We start from the raw sequence: 20376 nt of genomic DNA, 5'->3' as shown, positions 1-20376 counted from the left end.
GGTAGATTTTATAGCAAGAAGTGATGCATTTGCTGCATAGGGTCCTTGCTATTAACTTACAGCAACAAATGAGAGTCTGCTTTCTGCCTTCCAGAGCACCCAGCAGGCTTTGGCAGGCTTTGCCAATAAAGAAATCAAGAACCAGCACCAACACATCCTCTTTTCTTTCCATATAGAAAGACCCATACTGAGCAAACTGAGCCACTTCCTCTTAGACAAAAATTGGTGGGTTGCACAAGTAGAGTTTGTCCTTGCAGCTGTGTAAATCTAAACTGAACATTTCCAGGGTTACTGTCACCTTTAAACATTGTTTAGAAAACGCTCACTGGGTACATCAAATGAAATGCAATTTGCAGTCATACGCATAAAATGTTTAACACTGAATAAATTGGGAATAATTCTCAAGTTTAAAGGGATTAAATTAAACCCGAAGGAATAATAATGCGCAGTTTCCATTTAATTGTCTACTTAAAATAAAATGGCAAACAAATGAAGGCTAAATGATTAATAGCATGCTTTTATTCACCTCCTCAACAGGCAAAATGGCCAGTTATTGAATATTTTATTGTGAGTGCAAATGATGTTAATTGTGCTAGAAACATGCTCTAATTTTTAGTAATTTTTTTTGACTGAATACTAGGCTGAATGTGAGGCTCTTCATTAAATGGAAATTTGATTTTATTTTGTTTGAACTTAGCCTAGTAAGTACTCAAATACAGTCCATTAACTGGAGCAAATATCACAGCATATACATATGAAACCCCCTCTCTACATCCATTACTAACCTCGGAATTTGAAGAGGAACCGCTGCATCTGTTGTCTGCATACAACACTTTTGTTCATGAGTACAGAGTCCATCTAACCTTTATATCAAGTTGGGGGGAGGAATAAAAGGTGCACTTTTTGTGTGCAGATGATTAGAGATGAAGGAGCTCTTCACACTCGTTTTGTTCCCGTGCGGTGACCTGGCCTGCATAATACAATTGAGCTGCTGTGCACACATTTCAGCACAATAGAACTCTTTAGCATTATACTGTTACTTGAATCATTGCAATTATATCACATACTTCTGTACTCATTTCAAAATATGGTCACCTATTTCTCTTTACCTGTGGTGTATGACAACTAGGAATAAGAATGTTTTCACCAGTGTAAACCATCTCATCTCCAGTTTAGAGTATACCACAGCACTAGTGCTTGCCTGAAATGGAAAGCATTGCTAGAGAAACAGATTGTTGTATTATTAGAAGGCACTTGAAACATGGGCATAAGCATGTAACTAATTCAGAAAGGATGAATTAATGATTTCTGGAAATGTTAACATCATTAATTATGCCAAGGTTTGGAAAATCCAGCAGGTCAGTACATTTCTTTTAACAGGGTCTAAAGAGTCAACCAGGTTTCAGTGCCTATAAATGTCACTCTGAAGGGCTCACCATTTGTCAGTGACCAAGAAACCAGGGCTATATAGCAAGTCCACTTAAGGAAAAACAGTGTTTAAAGCTCTTTTCCTCCCATGCTCCTTACTCCTGCCACTGCCTGCACATCTTCTGGAAGCCAGTTTGTATGTATATTTATCTCAATTACAGCCTGCTTTTAAATGAGAAGTTATTTTAAGTCTATCATAGGGAGTTTTCTTTTTGAAACATCATGATGTTTTATAGGAGTCAGAATAGAATAAAAACCCAGAGCTGGAGGCTGTTGTTGCTTAGAAGGTCTCAAACTGACTGAGAGAGGGATTTTATCAGGAATATATCAGTTTTATAAATAATAAATAATAATAATCTTATAAGTAATAAATAATAGATAACAAATATCACTTCTCTTTCACACAGCAGAGCCCTTGAAGAATGAGCAACAGATACTCATTCTTTTGAAGGCTGCATCATTTTAAAGGAAACAACGGAAGCAGCACAATGTCATTTCATCTTTTAGCTGAATCTCTAATTTATTTGTGCTGAATTTAAGATAAAGTGGCTGTATGCACTGAAATTGCACCGTGAAATAATATAGAATTGATACAATCTATACATATATAATAATTTGTGCTTCTTTTTTTTACATAGGAAGCCACAGTCTGTGGACACGTATTTCAGCCCAATACAATTCAGTTTTCTGAGCTATGTCACACTGCTGAAGGAATCAGTATGGACTTTACACAAGGTCCATTTTACCTTCATTCCAATGGCTCCCCAGAAGAAAAGAATCAACGGGAGGCAAAGTCACAGGATTCATTGTCACAATTTGGTACAAAATTACTAAGCTTTCCTGAGCCAAATGCTGTGGTCAGCAACGAACCCCTTAGGCTACATACCAAAGGGAAGGAACCTGCAGAAAACCGTCATTGCGAAGGTAGTTCCAGGATACATGGAGATGCTTTTCCTCTTCGGATCCAAGCAGATCGACCACAAAGAGTGAAAAAAGACTTTGTGGCAAGAAACAAACGGACTTTAGGATTACGTTCAGAGATTGATTCCTATCTTCAGTTACACACCAGAAGGCAAGAGGTTCTTCAAAAGCAGGTAGGTAACTTTTACATGGTTTGTAATTGGTATAAATGGAGGACTGTCTAGTGTTAAAAGAGAATAGCTGCATGATCAGGTTTATAGGGGAATTAAATAGATTTACAACCTATCATGCAACTGATAACTTATGACTTCCAGTGAGGCTCTTGTTCATCTTGAATGGAATAATCAACAAGTCCTCAGTTACTCACAACCCCAGTGATGGCCTTGGTACAAGCCTGCTCAAGATACATATATCCTTGACCATGAAGCATGTTGCAGAGGTGATCTGTCACTGCTTTTTGATCTTGATATTAGAGAAATCATAGAATAACAGGATGGTTAGGGTTGCAGGAGAAAACCTTGATGTCTCCATTTGGCTTAAGAAGCTGTATTAGTGTTTTTTCCACCCACATTGATCATAACAAAAAAAGTGTATGTGAAGTTACAAATGAGTTTAAGAACCAGGAAAAACTCTGTGGTCACACTGCTTTCAAAGGCCATGCATTCTTACTTACCACTGTCATTTAGGATCACATATGCAGAAATATTCAATACCTGTTGGATCTGGGTGGTCAGACAACCCCTTACTTGCTTTCTCAGCCAAGCCAGGCCTTATCAGTCAGCAGATACAAGTCATGTACAGTACTTAGACTTGAATAGCCTAGCTTTCTTATGATTGACTGCAAAATGTCAGACAACTTCTATTAAGGATTAAGTGGAAATGTAATTACAGTTCCTAATGAACGATTATACATGAGTTTGTTGCTTTTACTTGCTACTTATTATGCATAATGGGAAGGTGGGAGTCACTGAATCACTCCACGAATTGTAGCATATCTTAACTTGTAAAACTACAGAGACTTCCTGCTTCAAGTGACACTGCTGCTTTCCAAGGCTAATGAACAGTTGACACAATATTAGAGGGCATCTGCTGACTACATTACAATGAGCGTTAGGGTGGACAAGCTTTTTTTCTAGCAGAGCTATTAAGAGTACTTGGGGTTTTTTTCAGTTATAATTTGGAGGATGGTAAAAATAATTAGTGCAGATTGATGCTAATTAAAGCTGTGTTGATATGATTATATTTACTGTTTGTGGAATTCTTAAAATGATTTCTGTGTAAGTATTGGAGCCAGGGATCAGGACTCGATTGTGTAGACACTGCTCAAAGATACATAATAGGAAAAAGAAGTATGTTAGAATCAGGGCTATATTCTAAGATTACCTTGGTGAAGCAGCCACAGGGTCAGCAGAGCTGTGACATAGCAGGAGCCAGGCAGCAAGCATGTAGAAAGATATGTTTCTTTCCTTCTTACATCCACAACAGCATCACTGCCTACTGTCAGCTACTGTTATAATTGCTGTGGATAGGCGTAGGAAAAAGTACTTACTTCTTGTTCTTAATTGAGACATCCATTGCTCCATCCTGTCGGAAGGGGTGAAAAAGGGCCTAATGGAAGCATCTTGTTGACCAGAGCAAAAGTAGTGTTTACAATGAAATAAGCACTTTGCATACCTCTTTCTTCAACTGACATAACATTACACCCTCATTCTTGCCAGAATTACAGCTGCAATCCCTGTGCATACAGACAGCAGGCTGTATGTACCAAAACATACCATAAATGTGTGTTGATCTGTATATTTATTAATTCATACAGCATTTTATAAAGCATCAAGTTCTTTGCAGTGTTGCCTGATTCTTTAAGAACCTGATGATGAGTTTCTTTGAGAGACAGATGGAGAGAGAAAGGGAGAGAAGCAGTGGCCCAATCTAGCTCAGCTGTACTCAATATGAGTTGCTTTCCTACCTACAAGCCCCTTACTTCAAAGCAAGGAACATAATGTACAATTTTTTAATGGCTCTAGACCAAGGCACTCAGACTCTCTGTGCACTGCGCCTTACCTCAGTGTAAACACCTAATCAAGATTGCCTGCGCTTCAACAATAGCAGCCAAATGCAATTCGAGAACCACAAGCCTTTGAAGTCCTCACTGCAAAGGCTGGTTTTCTAGTCTGGGATAATGACATGCCATGATTGCTGTCTTTGTTGTATCTTTTCAGTAGAGAAGCAATTATGGGCCTCAATTTAACAGAATAGGCATTACACAGCTTATGATTCTCAAAATGCAATTTCATTTGATCATTTTCTCAATTTGATTGGTATTAATAGAATAGTTCACAAAAAATGCTGGCAGAGGTTGTGTCCTGGTCCTCTTTCAAAGAGATAATGTAGAAGTATGCTTTACCTGCCTAGTAAACTATCAGTCCAGTGAGTCAGTGGGTTCCACCAAAAACATCTTACTGCCTGCAAAGCTGTATCTATGCACAGGTTCAGGAAAGCAGTGTGGTAACTTTTAATTTGTGAACTTTTCTGGTCACGACTAATAGAATCTGCATTGCCATTTGGAGTAACAAGAAAACTCGGCAATAAACCCTAAATACCTTCTCCTTGTTGTCTTAATCTCTCACCCCCAAAGATGAGAGACTCAGCTTCCCAGAAGGATTTAACACTTCCTTCACACCGATTTCACCCCTATGATTTCACTTAATAAGTCTCCTGGCCACAAATATGTTCTCAGTACAAGTTCTCCTGTGTTAGCCAGTGTCACTCTACAGCCATGCATAGGTACTCCTACCACAAGCATGAGTCCAGCGCATAGCTAGCTGTAGACTCTTTATGATGAGATTACACAGTAAATTGAGGTCATACCTGCTATAGTAGTTAGCAGGATAGTTTGAGACAACACAGGTATAAATAAATAAAAAAAGAATTAAAAAAACCTAATATTTTTCCTGGAATTTTATAGATCAGAGTCAAACATTTGATGCTTTCAGCAAAAACATTCATTATGGCTATATTTACAAGGGTATTGCTTGGCTTTGAAATCTGTAGAGCCAGCAGCCACCTTCCAAAATTGCTCAAATCTGATTTCCAGCAGTTGTGCTGTCACCACTGTGGCCACGTGAAGGTATCCTTCTTGTTTATGGGCTTGCTATTGTGCACAGGCTGTTTGATACCGTTGCCAGGCTATGTGTATTAGATGTTCCATTTGTGCAGCTACTCCTTGCACTTTTCTTCCTACATTACTATGTTTTGTCATCTTTTTATGCACGTCTATTGCTCAAGACCTTGCTATGGCATATACTGTCCACCAATACCTTTGTACACTGGCTGATTGCTTGGACCATGATGATTGGTCACTTTTCTGTTACTAGGAACATCCACCCATCTTTCAATCATCTCTTATAAGTGGAGAAGCCCAGAATTTTGATAGTTACACATAGGTTTCTGTGCTCATATTGCCTGCAATCGTATTTTTCTCTCTTCTTTTTAGAAGTAGAAGGAACATTCCCTGCTACCACATCACTGTTAATTGAGTTTTTGCTTCCTTTTTTCTCTTTCTGCCTTTCATTTTCTTCTTTTCTATTCTATACTGCCCAACTTTACCATTTTGGCTTTAATAGGAGACAAATCATTTCTCATTCTTTCCCCAAGACTTTTAAATCCTTTTATCTGGTTGGGCTGTGGCCATAAACATTCTTGTTTTTTCAGGTTACAGATCCTAAAGCTGTTGATGAGGAACCACTGAAGGGAGTCCTACCATCCCAGACTGTGAAAATCAAGCCTGAAGACAAATGGTACCTGAAAGCACAGCATCTCAAGGTTCTGTTTTGTTGTAACATGATAATATACACATAGAAGCATTGAAGTTTGAATACTTAATCTGTAATCTCGTTAAATTCAAAGTATCAATTATTGACAATAAATCCTTAGGTATATATCAGTAGGCAATCACCAAAATCTAATGTATATGCTGCTTTATATATTGAATTATTTAAAGTCAAAATAGAGCTCAAATTCCAAGAAAATTCCAAGAGCTCAAAGAATCTTACCTGTTTACAACATTATTTAGTTGATAATAATATAGACACACAAACTGGTACCTGTCTGTGTCTAATGGTTCATGAGGATTCTGAGCTAGAACTCAACTACTGCTGCATTAATTGTCCCCTAAAATCCTCATGACCATAAAAGAGTTATCATAAACCAGAAAATGTTATCTGTAGGCAAAGTTGCACTGACCTCCTCTGTAGGCATAGATCTATAGACGTGCTTTATGCTTTCAAACCAATGCAGTGGAGTAGTTTTTGGAGCAATAGAAGAGACCAGGTTATCATCACTGATGAAAAACCAAGAACTCAGAACCAGAACTTCAAGCCAACTGGGGTTATTATTGGAAAACCTAGTTACTGTCTTTGTATTACAAGTGTTTGAAGTAAATCAGGCCAAGTGCTTAAATTCCCCTAAGACTGCAAGCTGCAATTCTATAAAGAACAAACATGACTTTATGCTGCTGTCCACTGTGAGAGATGTGCTTTATATGTGGTATTTGAGAATGAGGAGGGTATTTTACAGGGCTGCTCATTCTGTTTAAATGAGAAAACATTGGCCTGGTCCCAGTTTGGCAGCAGTTGATGCTTTTGACTAGGGGCACAATATGCCAGAACATTAATCGATACAGCAGAGGTCGAGCTAACAAATCATCATCCTGGCACCAGGAGTCAGGATTCCCCAGTGCTTTTTTTGGCTTTCACCAAAACATTGTGGTCTGTATGTGGATTTAATACTACCATTAAGTAGTTACTCTGAGTGCATATGCTATGTAGTGATTGCAAGCGTTGCTAACAAAAGAACCCTAGAGAGAGACAGGAAGATGAAATGGAGGATTTTAGCGCTGACAAAGATTAAATGGACTCAGAATGGATTTGTATATTCCCTAGAAGGAAAGCCATGTCTTTCCTCAAAATGAGCAACACCTGATGCTGTAATTGGAACATGACAAATCTTAAACTGCAGGTTTAGAGCATGTCAGTTTAGCTCTAAACAGTAGTCCTGGTGTATTTAAATTCTCATGTTGTTTCCTATCATTTGGCTAATGTTTTCCAGGGTACAGCGCAGGGAGGAGGCTTTGGTTTAGAAATGAAATCATTTCAATCACTGATATCAGTCTGTTTAAAATAAGAATGTTGTCTTGAATGGAAATCATAGAACATGATATAATCTAGTGAAAACAGCATGCAGTCAGTTAATTTGATGAGGTTTAAGATACAGCTACATGAAAGGTATTGTGACTGGCAAATTTACCAGTAAGCTTGTATATTGTTGATCTTAATGAACGTATAAAATCGCAACCAGTGAAAATCACCCCCTTCTGATAACTTGTTTTAGATTCACCCACTTAAGTCCTGCCAGAGAAATAACGTAAAATCCAACCAGAGACTCAAAGGGAGAGCTATCCCAAGGAATGACAGCCAGCAACAGCCAGGAAGACCAGCAGAACTGAGGCCTTGGCACCACCAAATACCAGGATCTCAGATTTCTCCCACACAGGCAGTAGAGCAAGACGACGGCAGCACACTGCAGGAGTGTCTGTATCCAAGTCCTTCTGTTGGCCCTGACACTAATACAGCAGTAAATTCAGATACTTGCTTAAACAGTTTCCCACTTTCAAGACATCTTGTCAATCAGGATTTTACCACCTGTACCTATCCTTTCCCTCCGAAATCACACACATTCAACCCAGCAGAGGTTATATCTCCAGCCTATACCAGCAAGGAGAACTGGAAATATCAGCATAATTGTCCAAATGGATTTCCACGAGGCCAGCAACACCTACAAAACCATGCCACTGTGAAGCTGCTTGCAAGAGATAACAGTACCAATGGTCAAGCACATCCAAACCAGAGGAATATTTCATCTACTTTTAATGCCAATTTTCAAGAATTGGTGAAGGATCAAGAGTCGCTTCAGGATTGCAAAAGACACATTTGTGTGGATAAAAGGTATCAGAACTGTTATCAGTAGTTTAGGGCAAGGATGTAAGTGTTGAAACAGTATTATCATAACACTATGATGTCCAGAAAAACTAGAAATGGGCAAATAAATGTTTTAAAGGCCAAAGTGTAAAATCGTGTGCCACCCACACAAGGGAAGAACTTCTTCCTAATGTCTAATTTAAATCTCCCTTATGTCAGTTTAAAGCCATTGCCCCTCGTCCTATCCCTACATGCACTTGTCAAAAGATGTTTTGTCATCCCATTAGGCACTGTCAGTCGTTATGGAATACCCATCTTTTCACCATCATGTTCCCAGAATACAAGGATCATCCCATGTACAGATTGCTTGTTGAGCTACCTGCTATATAAGATAAAGGTCCTTATTCATCCCCTTCTTTATTTTTTAGGCTGCCTCAATCTTCTATTCACAGTTCAGCAGCAGCCCCTTGTACAACCTCCCAGTTCGCACCAACGATGGAGCAATATCACCAAGATACTCATTTGACAGAAGCCCACTTAGCTGACAGGCACTTCTTCAGCCTACTTCCACCCATAAACCCACAGGCAGAAAGTGTTTCAGAGATAGATCCACAGAGTGTTAAAGGAAATCAAGTGAAAAAACCCCAGAGCAACTCAGAAGAATCTCTCATGCAGATGGAAAAGCAAAACCAACCTAAAGTCAGCAAGAAGGTAAGCAAATAGGTGTGGATTGGATGGCTTTACATTTCTATTTCCCCTCTGATTCATTTTTGTCCTTAATAATCCAAAAACCTTAAAAAGGAATGGGGACTAAGAAATATTTCATGTTACAGAAAGCACACTGACAAACACTGACTTGCCCAGAGCATTAAAACCCAAGGAACAAAGGTAGAAACAGACACTACAATCATTTTAGTCTAAAGAGTGAAGCAGTTTACCACCACCTCTCCCTGTGTCACTTTCAGTCTTGATTAGCTCTAAGAACACACAGAGCAGTGTTTGTCCTTTAAGTTATCCAGTGATAAAATGATTTAGAACAAAGCTATTTATATAAAGCAGCAGGTAGCCAGGCCTCAGATCTGAGCGAACCATTATCCTGGTCACGCTCATTTGCTATCCAACTCAAATCTCCTGGTTTCCAAGGGAATCAAAGTGAACAACAACAAACTTAGAGGATTTGTGAAGCTAACGGCATAAACATTATTACAAGTCTCCTGATGATCCCATTTTGGTCCTTATTAAAACTTGGTTCTTTTTGTCTTTTCTGTGTGTCCGGTTTCATTCAGCAACCAGTTAACACAGACACAGTGGAACAGCATAAAGATATCCCTGTGTCCATGGCAAATTAAATGTTTAAGAAGTTAGCCCCAAGTCTCAGGGCAGACAAACTAAGCTGGAATAATTACTCATGTGTTTCATCTAGGAGGCAGTTTGTGTATTGCTGCTTGAATGCTTTTGAGAAGAATTAGCTGGATTATGATAGTAACTGAAGGGCCGATTGCCTTCCCTTTCTGTTCCCCCGAGTTCAAACCATTGTTTCTGTCCTGTATTTTCAGTAGCTTTCTCACGCTTTGTATGTGGGGAACGTTACAAGAGTAAGACTGTTTCTGCTCACAGAAATATCCAGCTTTTCCTAATGAACAAATGGATTCATGCTCATTGCATGAAGTGAGAAAACCCTGATTTTTTTGTAGACAGCTAAATCATCAACACTTCCCACAACCTTAAAAGTTATGTGTAAATGCATCACAAAAGAATAGGGGTAATAGACACAAAAACCAACATCAGATACTGCACCTCTGCAGCTGAGTTAAACTTGAACATGCCCTTCGAAGAAATGCACGTTTTATTTGCGTACAGATTTCTTGCTGTTTCTGCATTAGTTGGGCATTGAAGTTACTACAGAGCTGGTCACAATGAGTTTCCACTGACAAGTTTTCAGTCCACTTCTAAAAGTTAATCTAGTGTATTTGAAAGAGGTTAAAAAGGTTCTAGAAGTATTGGGGGTCTTACAGTAATGTCCTGACCTACCGAAATGGCATCACCCATCACTCACCTTCAGTCTTCCCTATGCACTTGTAAAGCTTTTGCTGTGGTGCAAGGCATGTATTTTTCAACTCCCAGTGAAGAATTTCCCATTGCAGTCTTGAGAACAAAGAAAGATTGCTATCATTAATAACAATTGCCTAATAATTATTACCCAAATTGGGTACTTTCATCTGCTTTCCTTTGTAACAGTTTCTTTGCAGTTTCATTCCAATAACAGTTGAATGAGTCACTTCAAGCTGTTTAAAAATAAAGCTCATAAAAGATCATCTTTTTGACTGAGAAAGTATTGCTTTTTGATTTGGATAATTGGCAATTTCCCACCTAGATTCAAAGGAAATACAGTGTAATTTGACTTGTGCAATTAACTCAATCATTTTGGTCATTTACAATCCTTAAAATGAGACACGCCAGAGGTAAGACTGAGACTACAAGTTGCATCCTGATCTTACCTTGGATGTCCACTACAAGCCTTGTTTTAATTATGCTCCCTGTGAAACCATATAATGGAAAACCTACCACTGCTCTTTGTTTTTTAGCCATGTACCTCAAAAGCCTACATAAATCTGAATGTGAAGCTTGGAGGCCTTGGACCTGACTATGAGGCAATCAAAGAGAAAGTAAGCAGTCCCTATTGTATGATCTGCTTTTCAGTTGTGCAAAGAGAGGAGAATGGCAAAGAAATCTCTGTTGAGAAGCAACTTATGTCCTGGACTGTAGGTCTAGCTTGAGATCCTAAAGGGAGATTCGGATAGGAGGAAAGACAACTGTATTGTGGATCATTTTAACCCTTTAATTTTGTAGTTCCACAAACAGCGAGTAGTTGACAAGATTCACCAGGGCTAATTGCACGAGTAAGTTATACACTCATGTGGCTTAATTGCAGTCTCATTCCCAATGTAGAAGGTTTGCCTAACCTTCAAAGTGGAAGTAAAAGAAGTTATGTAAAGACAAGAATGAAGTAGCTGGATGTGCATTACCCTGTTGAAATGGAAACAGATTGTGCAGAAGAAGTACCCAAGCAATTGCTGTCTCTGCTGGTAATGAGCATCTGGTAGCAGCTGTACATCTGAGGTGCTGCAAACTCCATCCTGCATGCCTTGAGATGATATTAATGTAACAAGAGGTGCTTTATATGGCATTCGTTATAGAGACATTGTAAGACAGTAGGAAGGAACAATGGTAAAATGATCATCCCTTTGGAGTAATTGCCCCTGTATTTTCTTCTTCCTTGCAAAAGTCATTGCAAAAGCTGACAGAAATTAGCACAGCCATTTTAAAACTGATCAGATAGATTTAAACACACAGAATAAAGAATGTTTAAACCTGTCACAATTCTCTTGAGCTCTATCCTCAATATGGTCCAAGAAAAAGCTCTTAAAAACAAAGAGTGACTAAGAAAGCTGTGCCATTTATCAGGGCTTCCTGTTGTGTTCTGCTGAGAAATGATCAATAGCATAGCCAGGTTAAACAGCAACAGAGGTGTAAATGGAAGATTCCAGTGCGAAAGCGTCTCATTGATGGATCCAGGGAGATATTTCTTTAACCATGCATTTTTTGCCTTTGTCAGAAAGAGAAGTTGAAGCAACAAAAAGAATATGCAAAGCAGATTAAGGAACGCAACATGAGAAGCATTGCTTCAGCTCAGAGGTTACCTACAAAACCCGAGGTTGTAACTTCAGTGTCAAGACAGAAGGTAAGAACAGAGGAGGGAGAGTTTCTGGCCTTTGCATAAAGAAAAAGCGTAACTTTAACTCACTGTAGGCTAACATGGTTTCTCCATTTTCACCTTCCTTTTAATAACTCTAAGGACTTATGGGACCCTGGCAAGTGCTCATCTATTCTGTTATGGCTGTAGATGTAGTTGCTGATTTCTTTGGCAACAGCAAGCCTTCAGTCCATGCATCTCCCTTGCTCTTCATGAGGGTGTACCAAATGGAAAAAGAGCAGTACTCCATCCAGCTACCAGCACTCAATGTGGCTTAAACAGCTAGTGATGGTTTCCTGGGGAAAGGGTGGGAACAAAGGCGAGCGGGACCCTCCCAGGAGCATTACCCAGTGCAGCACATGCTCTGCTTCACATCAACAGCAGAGGCCTCACTACTGCAGAGTGCACTCTTCTAATGGACCACAGATATCCTCTTGTTAGTCTATTATCCACCTGCCTGTCAGTCTCACTCGCAAACTCTTTTCACTTCAGTTGCATAGCTACAGTAATTGGTCTTATTTTTCAAGCCCATACAACACCACTTTAGCCTTCACCTGCCTTCAAAAATAGCCCAAATGAGCAACGACTGACTACATGACAGTGGCACACGTAAACAAGCAAAGGCAGCACCTTTTCTATATTGCAGGAAATAATGAAGCTCTGGAAGTAGTATATATCCATCAGTTCTGCAGGAGCTCACCTGCATGCTAACAGCTATTCCTCCACAGTGATGAATGAGAACTGCAGGCTCCAGGAAACAAGTTTTGGCATTTAATATCAGTTTAATCACTAAGTTACTTGCATTTATTTCCAAGCCTCACGTAAACCACTTATGTGGTTTTTGGACGCCCCAGGTTAAACCAGGGTGCTCCCAGTTTCAGGATTTCTGCAGTACTGTTCCCATTCCCTCTGCCTTCTGGTTCCATGCATCATTCTGTGCTATTTGACCCTCTTACAGGTATCTGTTTTGAAGAAAAAACACTGCTTCAGTATTTAAGGTTTTCTCCAGTGGTGTCAGAAAGCAAATCACCCTGGGGTGGTGATTTGCCCGCTCCAGAGGTTTCTTGCACTGAAACATCTAGTATTGAACACTGTCAGAAACAAGACTGGGAAATAGGAGAACTAATAATTTAACTCAATACAGAAATATCTACCTTTTCTTGGCAGTATTGGTCAGGTTTTTCTCTTGATTAATTATCCCAATTTTCCTGGTTTTAGGCACTGGAATATGCTAAGAAGATTCCTAGACCAAAGACTTTCACAACAAAACAATCAGCTGAAAAGGTGAAGGAAAAAACAGTTCTGCCACAGACTTTAAATGAAGACACTCTGCCTCAAATTGCATTCTTGCAAACTTTGAATGACAGACACCAGAAGGAGAAGCAAGTTGTAGCTGCTTTCAAAAACCTTCATATCTTACAAGTGTTTTGAAATTACTTGGGGTATCTTCAAGGCTAAGATGCCTTAACCATTTAGTTATGAGCTATGAGCATCACGTATGATTTCCCGTCCCATTCTTTTAGACTAATCACCTGTTGGCTTGTCACAGCCGGAGCATTTTTAGGCATTTCAAACATATAGGTGTATTTACAAATCTTTACCAATAAATATCAGTTTCACTTGATGATTTTACTAGCAGCAACATTTCTGTTCTTGAAGTGCACCAAACATAGCAGTGGGTAATGGCACAATACTCATTACTCAACTGTTACTCTGTTATCTGTTAGTGAATAGTTGTCACATCAAGACCCAGATTTTGAAGCTTCATCTGGGGCAAGAGAATTCAAAACAAGCCCTGGCTGATGATGCAGACAATCTGTTATTAGCCAGAAGCAGTTGGAAAATACATTGAGTAACTAAGGATAATTGAGAGCTGCATGTTTGAGAGGAAACAGCTTTTAACAGATTAAATCTATCAAAATAACAACAAACAGATGGGTTTCTTACGATGCTTCCATTTCTTTAACTTAGCAAATGATGAATTAAGTCAACATGTGAAATGTGATTTAAACACACAGCAAGGGAATTTTGAAGAAAACACACTAAAATCTTAGCAAATAGGCTAGTTAAAAGGGAAAGAAAAAGAACAAACACACACACAAAAAACCCCAACAACCTCATGATTATATGTAATTGCTTTATCCAATTTATTAGGTCCCCTTTTGAATGGGAGGAGAGAGAATTAGTCTTCGGGGGGAAAAAAGGGTTTGGGTCTCCCTGAAGGAGGCACACAATGGAAAGGGAAGGTGGGGAATAAAAGAGTGAGTATCTATGAAATGGCTTTCTCTCTTTCTAGATGTACCTTTAACTAAAGGTAAAAGCTAGAAACGCGTTAAGACTTAGCACATTGCTGGGTTAACATGGGCTGGATGTCTCACTAGAAAGATGATTTTACAGCAGTTGTACAGTAAAGTCAAAGCATTGGAGGTATGGAATACATTGCTGGAAAAGTCTTATATATACCTTTCATTTTAGAAAGTCCTGGGGGGAATTCATCTAGATCCTATAGTCCTCAGGATGCCTCAGCCCTCCTGAAAGTGTGTTAGCATCTCCAGTCAAAGTGATCAATATACTGCATCTCTCCATGATGGGAAAAGGACACATACCTTTCCTTAAAGCCCTTCTGACCCACCCCAGAGACCATTAGACTTTGCAGGCACAAGTTTGGCGCATACATAAGCTTTGGGGAGAAATCTGGGGGAAGAAGCATATGGAAGCATAGCAATGGATATCTTCAAATGGCCACTGCAACTTCTGGAACAGAACTGTCCTCTGCCTCAGCCTGCTTTCTGCTCGCCTTTGGGAAACAGCATTTGCCACCTTGCTGTAGAACGTGCATGCCTGTGGTAGGATCCATCAAGCAAGGCTGGGTAAATGGTACCATGCTCTGCCAGTTGCTGCTTTTCTACTTTTATGTTTTAAACCAAATGGTTACAGTTTGAAGCATTTCTTATTAGGGAACCTCAACTTGTTGGTTCTGCTTAAAAGTGATAATCCCCCCTTAATACAAACCTCAAGTACCTATTTTAATGAAACCTTCAGATGAATATCAAAGAGCTATTTACTCGTATCTAATATTTTAATTAGATTATATTCTCAATTTAACCCATTAAACCCCCTTTGATGATCTCCATGTTTAGTGTTTAGCCCCAGATGCTGGAGGTAATGAATATTGGACCTTTGATTTAATGAGAACTTCTGCCTTTCCAGCCTGACTCCCTTTGTATCCCCCTTTTTTTATATTCTGAGCTATAGAATTCAGTTAATTGAAGAAGTCTCTTATCACCACACATTAAGGAACCTAAATTAGCATCCCTTTTCTGATTAGAAAATGCAAGCAGACATTTTCTCTTTGATCTGAGGATTGAGTTGAAGTAGGCAACAGCCCCCTGAAAATGAGCTGATGGCCTTATTATTTGGCTGACATGCAGATGCGTCCATGTGGTGCAAAATGCTTAATGTCTTAATTGATCACCTTCCTCCCTGTCTGTCATCCCACTACCTCTTAGAGCTCCCAGAAATGAGGGTGATCTTTCTGGGTGGGTGGTGTGTTCCATTTGGGGGGTTTTAATAGACAATGAACTTGTAGGATACATTCAAATACTAAACCCACGCTAACTAGAAGCCATGTATATGACGCTGCATCTGGGGGGGGTTTATAGGTTTTTTCTACGATCACAGATTGTGATCATGTCACAAACCATTTGGAAAGGACTGGTTTGGTTTGGAGTTTCTTTTTTCCTCCCAGAAAAAAAAAAAAAAAAAAAAAAAAAGAAGGACATTATTTGCAGCATATGTGGAATGAAAATCTTTTGATCTGCCTCAATACTAATGCAAATTTTCCCGGCACCTAACAGATAAGGTGGCACAAAAAGGGACCATACAAGTAAATGATGAGCATCCATCTGCTTAAAAGCAAAGGCCAAAACTTAATGTCTTTCAAATTAGGAAGGCAAGGAATTTAAATAAGAAATAGGCCTTGAATTTTGCATTAAGTATTCAGGGAGAGATTGAGCTGAGGTAGAACCTGCCTGATGTAATCCCAGGGCTCCAGCTATCACAGTGTTACCGTGAGCACAGGCTGCCTTCACAGGGGCAGGAATTGTGTACACCACCCAATAGAACTCAATATTTACTTGCCAGGCTCTTTCTACTGACACCTCTTGATATTTTAGGTTCAGGAAGGTTAGAAGCTGAAACCACCTTCATTTCTACTTAGGAGCAATGCTGCTGCAATGAAATCACCATCACATTTCTTTCGAAGGTAACTGACATTGGTTTCCCACCATCATCTCACAAAAGGTATGAACATCTGGCTTATAGGCTGCTGACTGACAGAAACATATTGGTTTAACAGTTAAAAACATTCAATCACATGTTCCGTCATTACATCTCTAAAAACAAACTGGCAAAGATGAGGACTGTAAACTAGACGAAATGATGTCTAACTCCTGCAGTCATTGAATCCTTCAAATAGGCATGAACAAGCTGGAATGTCCAAACAGCCAATGAGCCAAGCATTGGATCATTAACATCAGGAACCACTTCTACATTAAATTACAATAGCAGAAAGAAGATGACTTTTTAAGTTATCGTTATTTTGCATGTTGTCCAAAACTAAGTGCCCTTTGCATGAGAATAAGCAGGCATGTGAAGGACCAACTCTGGTGACTGCCTGTGTGGTGTGAGAAAGAGTTCTAGATGGACAAAACCATAGTGATGAAGAAAGGCAGTGAACCTACACTGGTGACAGCTGGTGAGGGTGACATAGAGCAATCTGCCTTACAGAAGAGCCTGCTCTGAACAGAAGTGATGCTGAGCCCAAAACCTGGATAGAGCAGATGCTAAAGAAGCACCCAGCAGCTCAGCAAGAGCTTTGCATAATCAGGAGTGCAGAGTGGGCAGCTGCAGGTAGCACCATGGGGTTAGTTTAATGTGTGTCATAGGAGCACTGAAGGGTTTGTTCCAGCAGTCAAGGCAGATCCAACAAGATACACCACACCAGAGAATAGTGAGTCTTTTTAGGAAAGCAATTGAGTGGTCAGCACTGCTTTCCAGTCCCATGAAAGTCAGTGATGTTAAGGGCAGCAGACAGGAAAACGCTCACAATCAAAACAGAGAGCAAAGGTTCATAGAATTATTTTGGTGAACCGTTTTGTGATTTTCTTTAATGAAACCAACAGCAAACATTAACCACTCGGGTGTTCAAATTAATTAACAGGAAAAACTTTCATTTGGAAAAAGAAAACTTGAGGATTTTGATGAAAATCAATACTTTGGTGGATTTCTTGAAAAATAGGAAATCCACCAAGATTTCCTATTTCCAGTAACTGTTTCCTGCAAGCTACTTCTACTCAGCATTTCCCACACACACATAAATATAAAAGAGCTCTAAACAATCTCCTCTACTCCTTAAGCTTCTTGGGGAAAGCAGGAGAAAATCAGCACTCATCACTGAATGAGTCGGGACTCGAGAATAAAACCACATTTCACTTGTTCTAAAGGAAGGAGATGTCTCAGGTAGGGGCTGTTTCCCTCCCTATCTCATTTGCCCTTGTTTGCATCAAACTTTATGGGATAAGCAGCCTGTTCCCAAAGCCTTCTCCCATTAACTGCAAGGCTCGGTGCATACCACCACAGTATCCTTCCCTCGGGTTGCATGGTTCACATTCTGTGTGCCTTTGTCGCTGAGGTTGCTAGCCATCAGTGGCTTTCACTTCAAACATAATTGGAATCTTAAATGTTAGCCAAGGTACCTGGACATACAGAGAGGGGAAGAGAGGGTGGATTTGATTGGATTTCGTTGACCAGCATAAATACTTTGTGAAGGAGAAAGTTCCTGTAGCAGCAGGGGAGAGACAGCAGACTTAAGTGTTACCTGAGTCATATTCTGACCCTTCTTCATAGTTCTGGCACATCCTGAGTGTGATAGTGCTGGTGGCAGAAAGGGGAATGGGATCTTTGTCACTCCTCTGCACCTCAGAGAAACCTCACTGATAAAGGGGTCCCATGAACCAGCCCTGCCCAGGGGACTGAGGTGAGGATACCTCATTCACTATCATCTGCAGCACTGCCTGCATTGGGGCACTCTGTGCTGCAAACCTTGTTCCTGGACATGCCTACACCTAAATCCCAGGACCCTTCCCTCCTTGGGAACCACCATCAGATTGCAAACATCATCAATGTGCAGATGTCCCAAGCCCTGCTGCTGCAGAGGAAAGGAGCACTGACTTTTGGGGTGTTGGGTGAGGTGGGACCTGCCTGGTTACACAGCATTTGATCACACTCCTCAATCAGTGTTGGGAGGGCAGAGCCTGGCAGTGCCCACAGGCTGACACCACTACTTTCTTTATATCCACTAGGTGCCTTGCCAAAGAGCAGCGTAAATGCACAGAGGAGGGAAAAGCTGCTTTTGCACATCTCTGCCCAAAAATTCCTCTCACTTCATCTTCTGCTTTTTACTTTCTCCTGCTTTTTTTCCAGCACAGAGCATTTTTACACACCTTTGCCTTTAGTAATAGAGAGAACAAGCAATTCTTTACACAAGAAATCACACATACCAATGTAATGAAACAGGATTTTTAATTTCCCTTTTCATTCAGGTGCAATTGTTTTAGATTATTACATCTTTATACTTGCTCCTAATGTTCCCTTTCATTAAAATAAAGGGATTTCTCTAAACACCTTGCTGCCCAACCCTATTACCAAAGGACCCCAGCAGCAGAGCATTATCGGCCCTGAGATGGGTATCGATACCACGCCATGAACAGAAGCTTTAGACATGGTCAGAAAGAAAACATTACTAAAGATCATGTTAGAGCTTCTCTTTTATATCACTTTTAATAGTTCGTGATGAAACGTGAGATCAGGGGGAGGCTGACAGAGCAAAAGGAACCAAATACCTGTTGGGTAACTGAGTACGGATGCAGGTGAAGGATGGCACCGAATTGAAAGGGTTTCCAAACAGTTTCCATCACCTCCCGACTAGGTGATGAGAGAAGGGGAGAGAGGAGAAGCATTTCCAGACAGCAATGTGAAATGTCCTGCTGCACCCTGCGCTTAGCTCTCTACCATGCTCCGAACCACACCAAGGTTTTAGGGGGAAATTGGTGGCTTTGCCTTCTGAATTATCATTTCTAGCGAGATGGGTGGCGTTTTACAAAGTTTTATGATTAAAACGCTTGTTCTGGAAGTAATTATAAAGACCATGTGAAAGATAACCAGCCATTTGATGCACAGACAGTTGGGTATTTGGTATTTTTCCCTCCCTAAGGTGTGATGTTTATTATTTCACGGGTAAAAAGCATAAAGGGAAACCCACGAAAAGGAAACAAACTTACACAGGACAATAATCTGTATTTTATATATTAAGCAGATTTCTTTCCTCGCAAAACCGCATATCCCATAATACAAAAAAAAAGCACCGAAAGTGCCCTTGACACCAAATTAAAAACAAAAGCAGGAAAACAGGATTAAATAACCTAAGGAGACACCGACACGGCACCCGGTTGCTGGTGCAGCAGAAGCTGCGCAGCCAACGTCTGAGCAAGCACAGCCTCTCCTCCAGGATTTTCCCGAGGAAAACCCCAGTTTTCCCGTTGGAAACGAGGAGCCTCCGCCTCGCTCCCAAACCAGCAGCTCGCCAAAAGGGGGGGTGAGGGGGTGGTAAATAGCATTTAGGGTATCTTAATTTACCTGGAAATTAAAAGCATTTCCCTGGCAGGAAGATAAAGCGGCGGCTGCAAGACGGAGCTCAGGGAGGCGTTGGGGCAAACGCAGGCAAGAGGAAAACAGGAGCCAAACACAGCTCTAGGGCATCTTTGGGAGGAAAAGAGTAGTATCCGGACGGTGATTCGCACCTGAAAGCCGGGAAGGAATCAGGCTGGAAGCACCGGTGCAGGTGGTTCTCCAAGCGGTTCTCTTTTGCTCGCTGGGATTGCTTCTGCTCCGAGCAATGATCGAGTTATTCGTGGTGCTCCCCCTTTCCCCTCTCTATATCGGATTAAACAAACGGTAGTTTTTGTCTTACCTGTTTCTTTGGAAGGCGTTTCTATAATTGTTTTCCTTTGGGTTTTTTGGAGGATGCGCGTGTCCTGGAAGCTCTGCCCGGGATAAATCCGGGATAAACCCGACCTGCCCGCCGCTCCCAGTAACCACAACACGCTGCCACGGGTGCACATTTATTTCAAAACCGAGGAAAGTTGGGGGAACGGAGAGAAGTCCCATATTTCGTTGGGAAAAGGGAAAACTTAAAAGGGAACTCGCCTTATTCCGCTCTCCCTCACTAGACTTCTAGGG

At 40.5% G+C, this 20376-nt stretch overlaps 1 protein-coding gene across 1 annotated transcript; it reads left to right on the top strand.

Moving 5' to 3' along the window:
• Positions 1-2115: 2115 nt before the first annotated feature.
• Positions 2116-13702, top strand: JHY (junctional cadherin complex regulator). The gene is made up of 6 exons (XM_061368503.1): positions 2116-2522; positions 7738-8351; positions 8753-9035; positions 10910-10990; positions 11941-12066; positions 13297-13702. Exons 1-6 carry the CDS (start codon positions 2148-2150, stop codon positions 13507-13509), a joined length of 1692 nt encoding a protein of 563 aa, XP_061224487.1. The 5' UTR covers positions 2116-2147; the 3' UTR covers positions 13510-13702.
• The last annotated feature ends 6674 nt before the right edge of the window (positions 13703-20376 follow it).

This window comes from Neopsephotus bourkii, unplaced genomic scaffold, assembly GCF_033783945.1.
Source record: "Neopsephotus bourkii isolate Nb327-2 ecotype Australia unplaced genomic scaffold, CSIRO-AGI_Nbou_v1 NB_1433, whole genome shotgun sequence".
In the NCBI taxonomy this organism is placed as follows: Eukaryota; Metazoa; Chordata; class Aves; order Psittaciformes; family Psittacidae; genus Neopsephotus; species Neopsephotus bourkii.
This window is presented reverse-complemented; position numbering and strand designations above follow the sequence as displayed.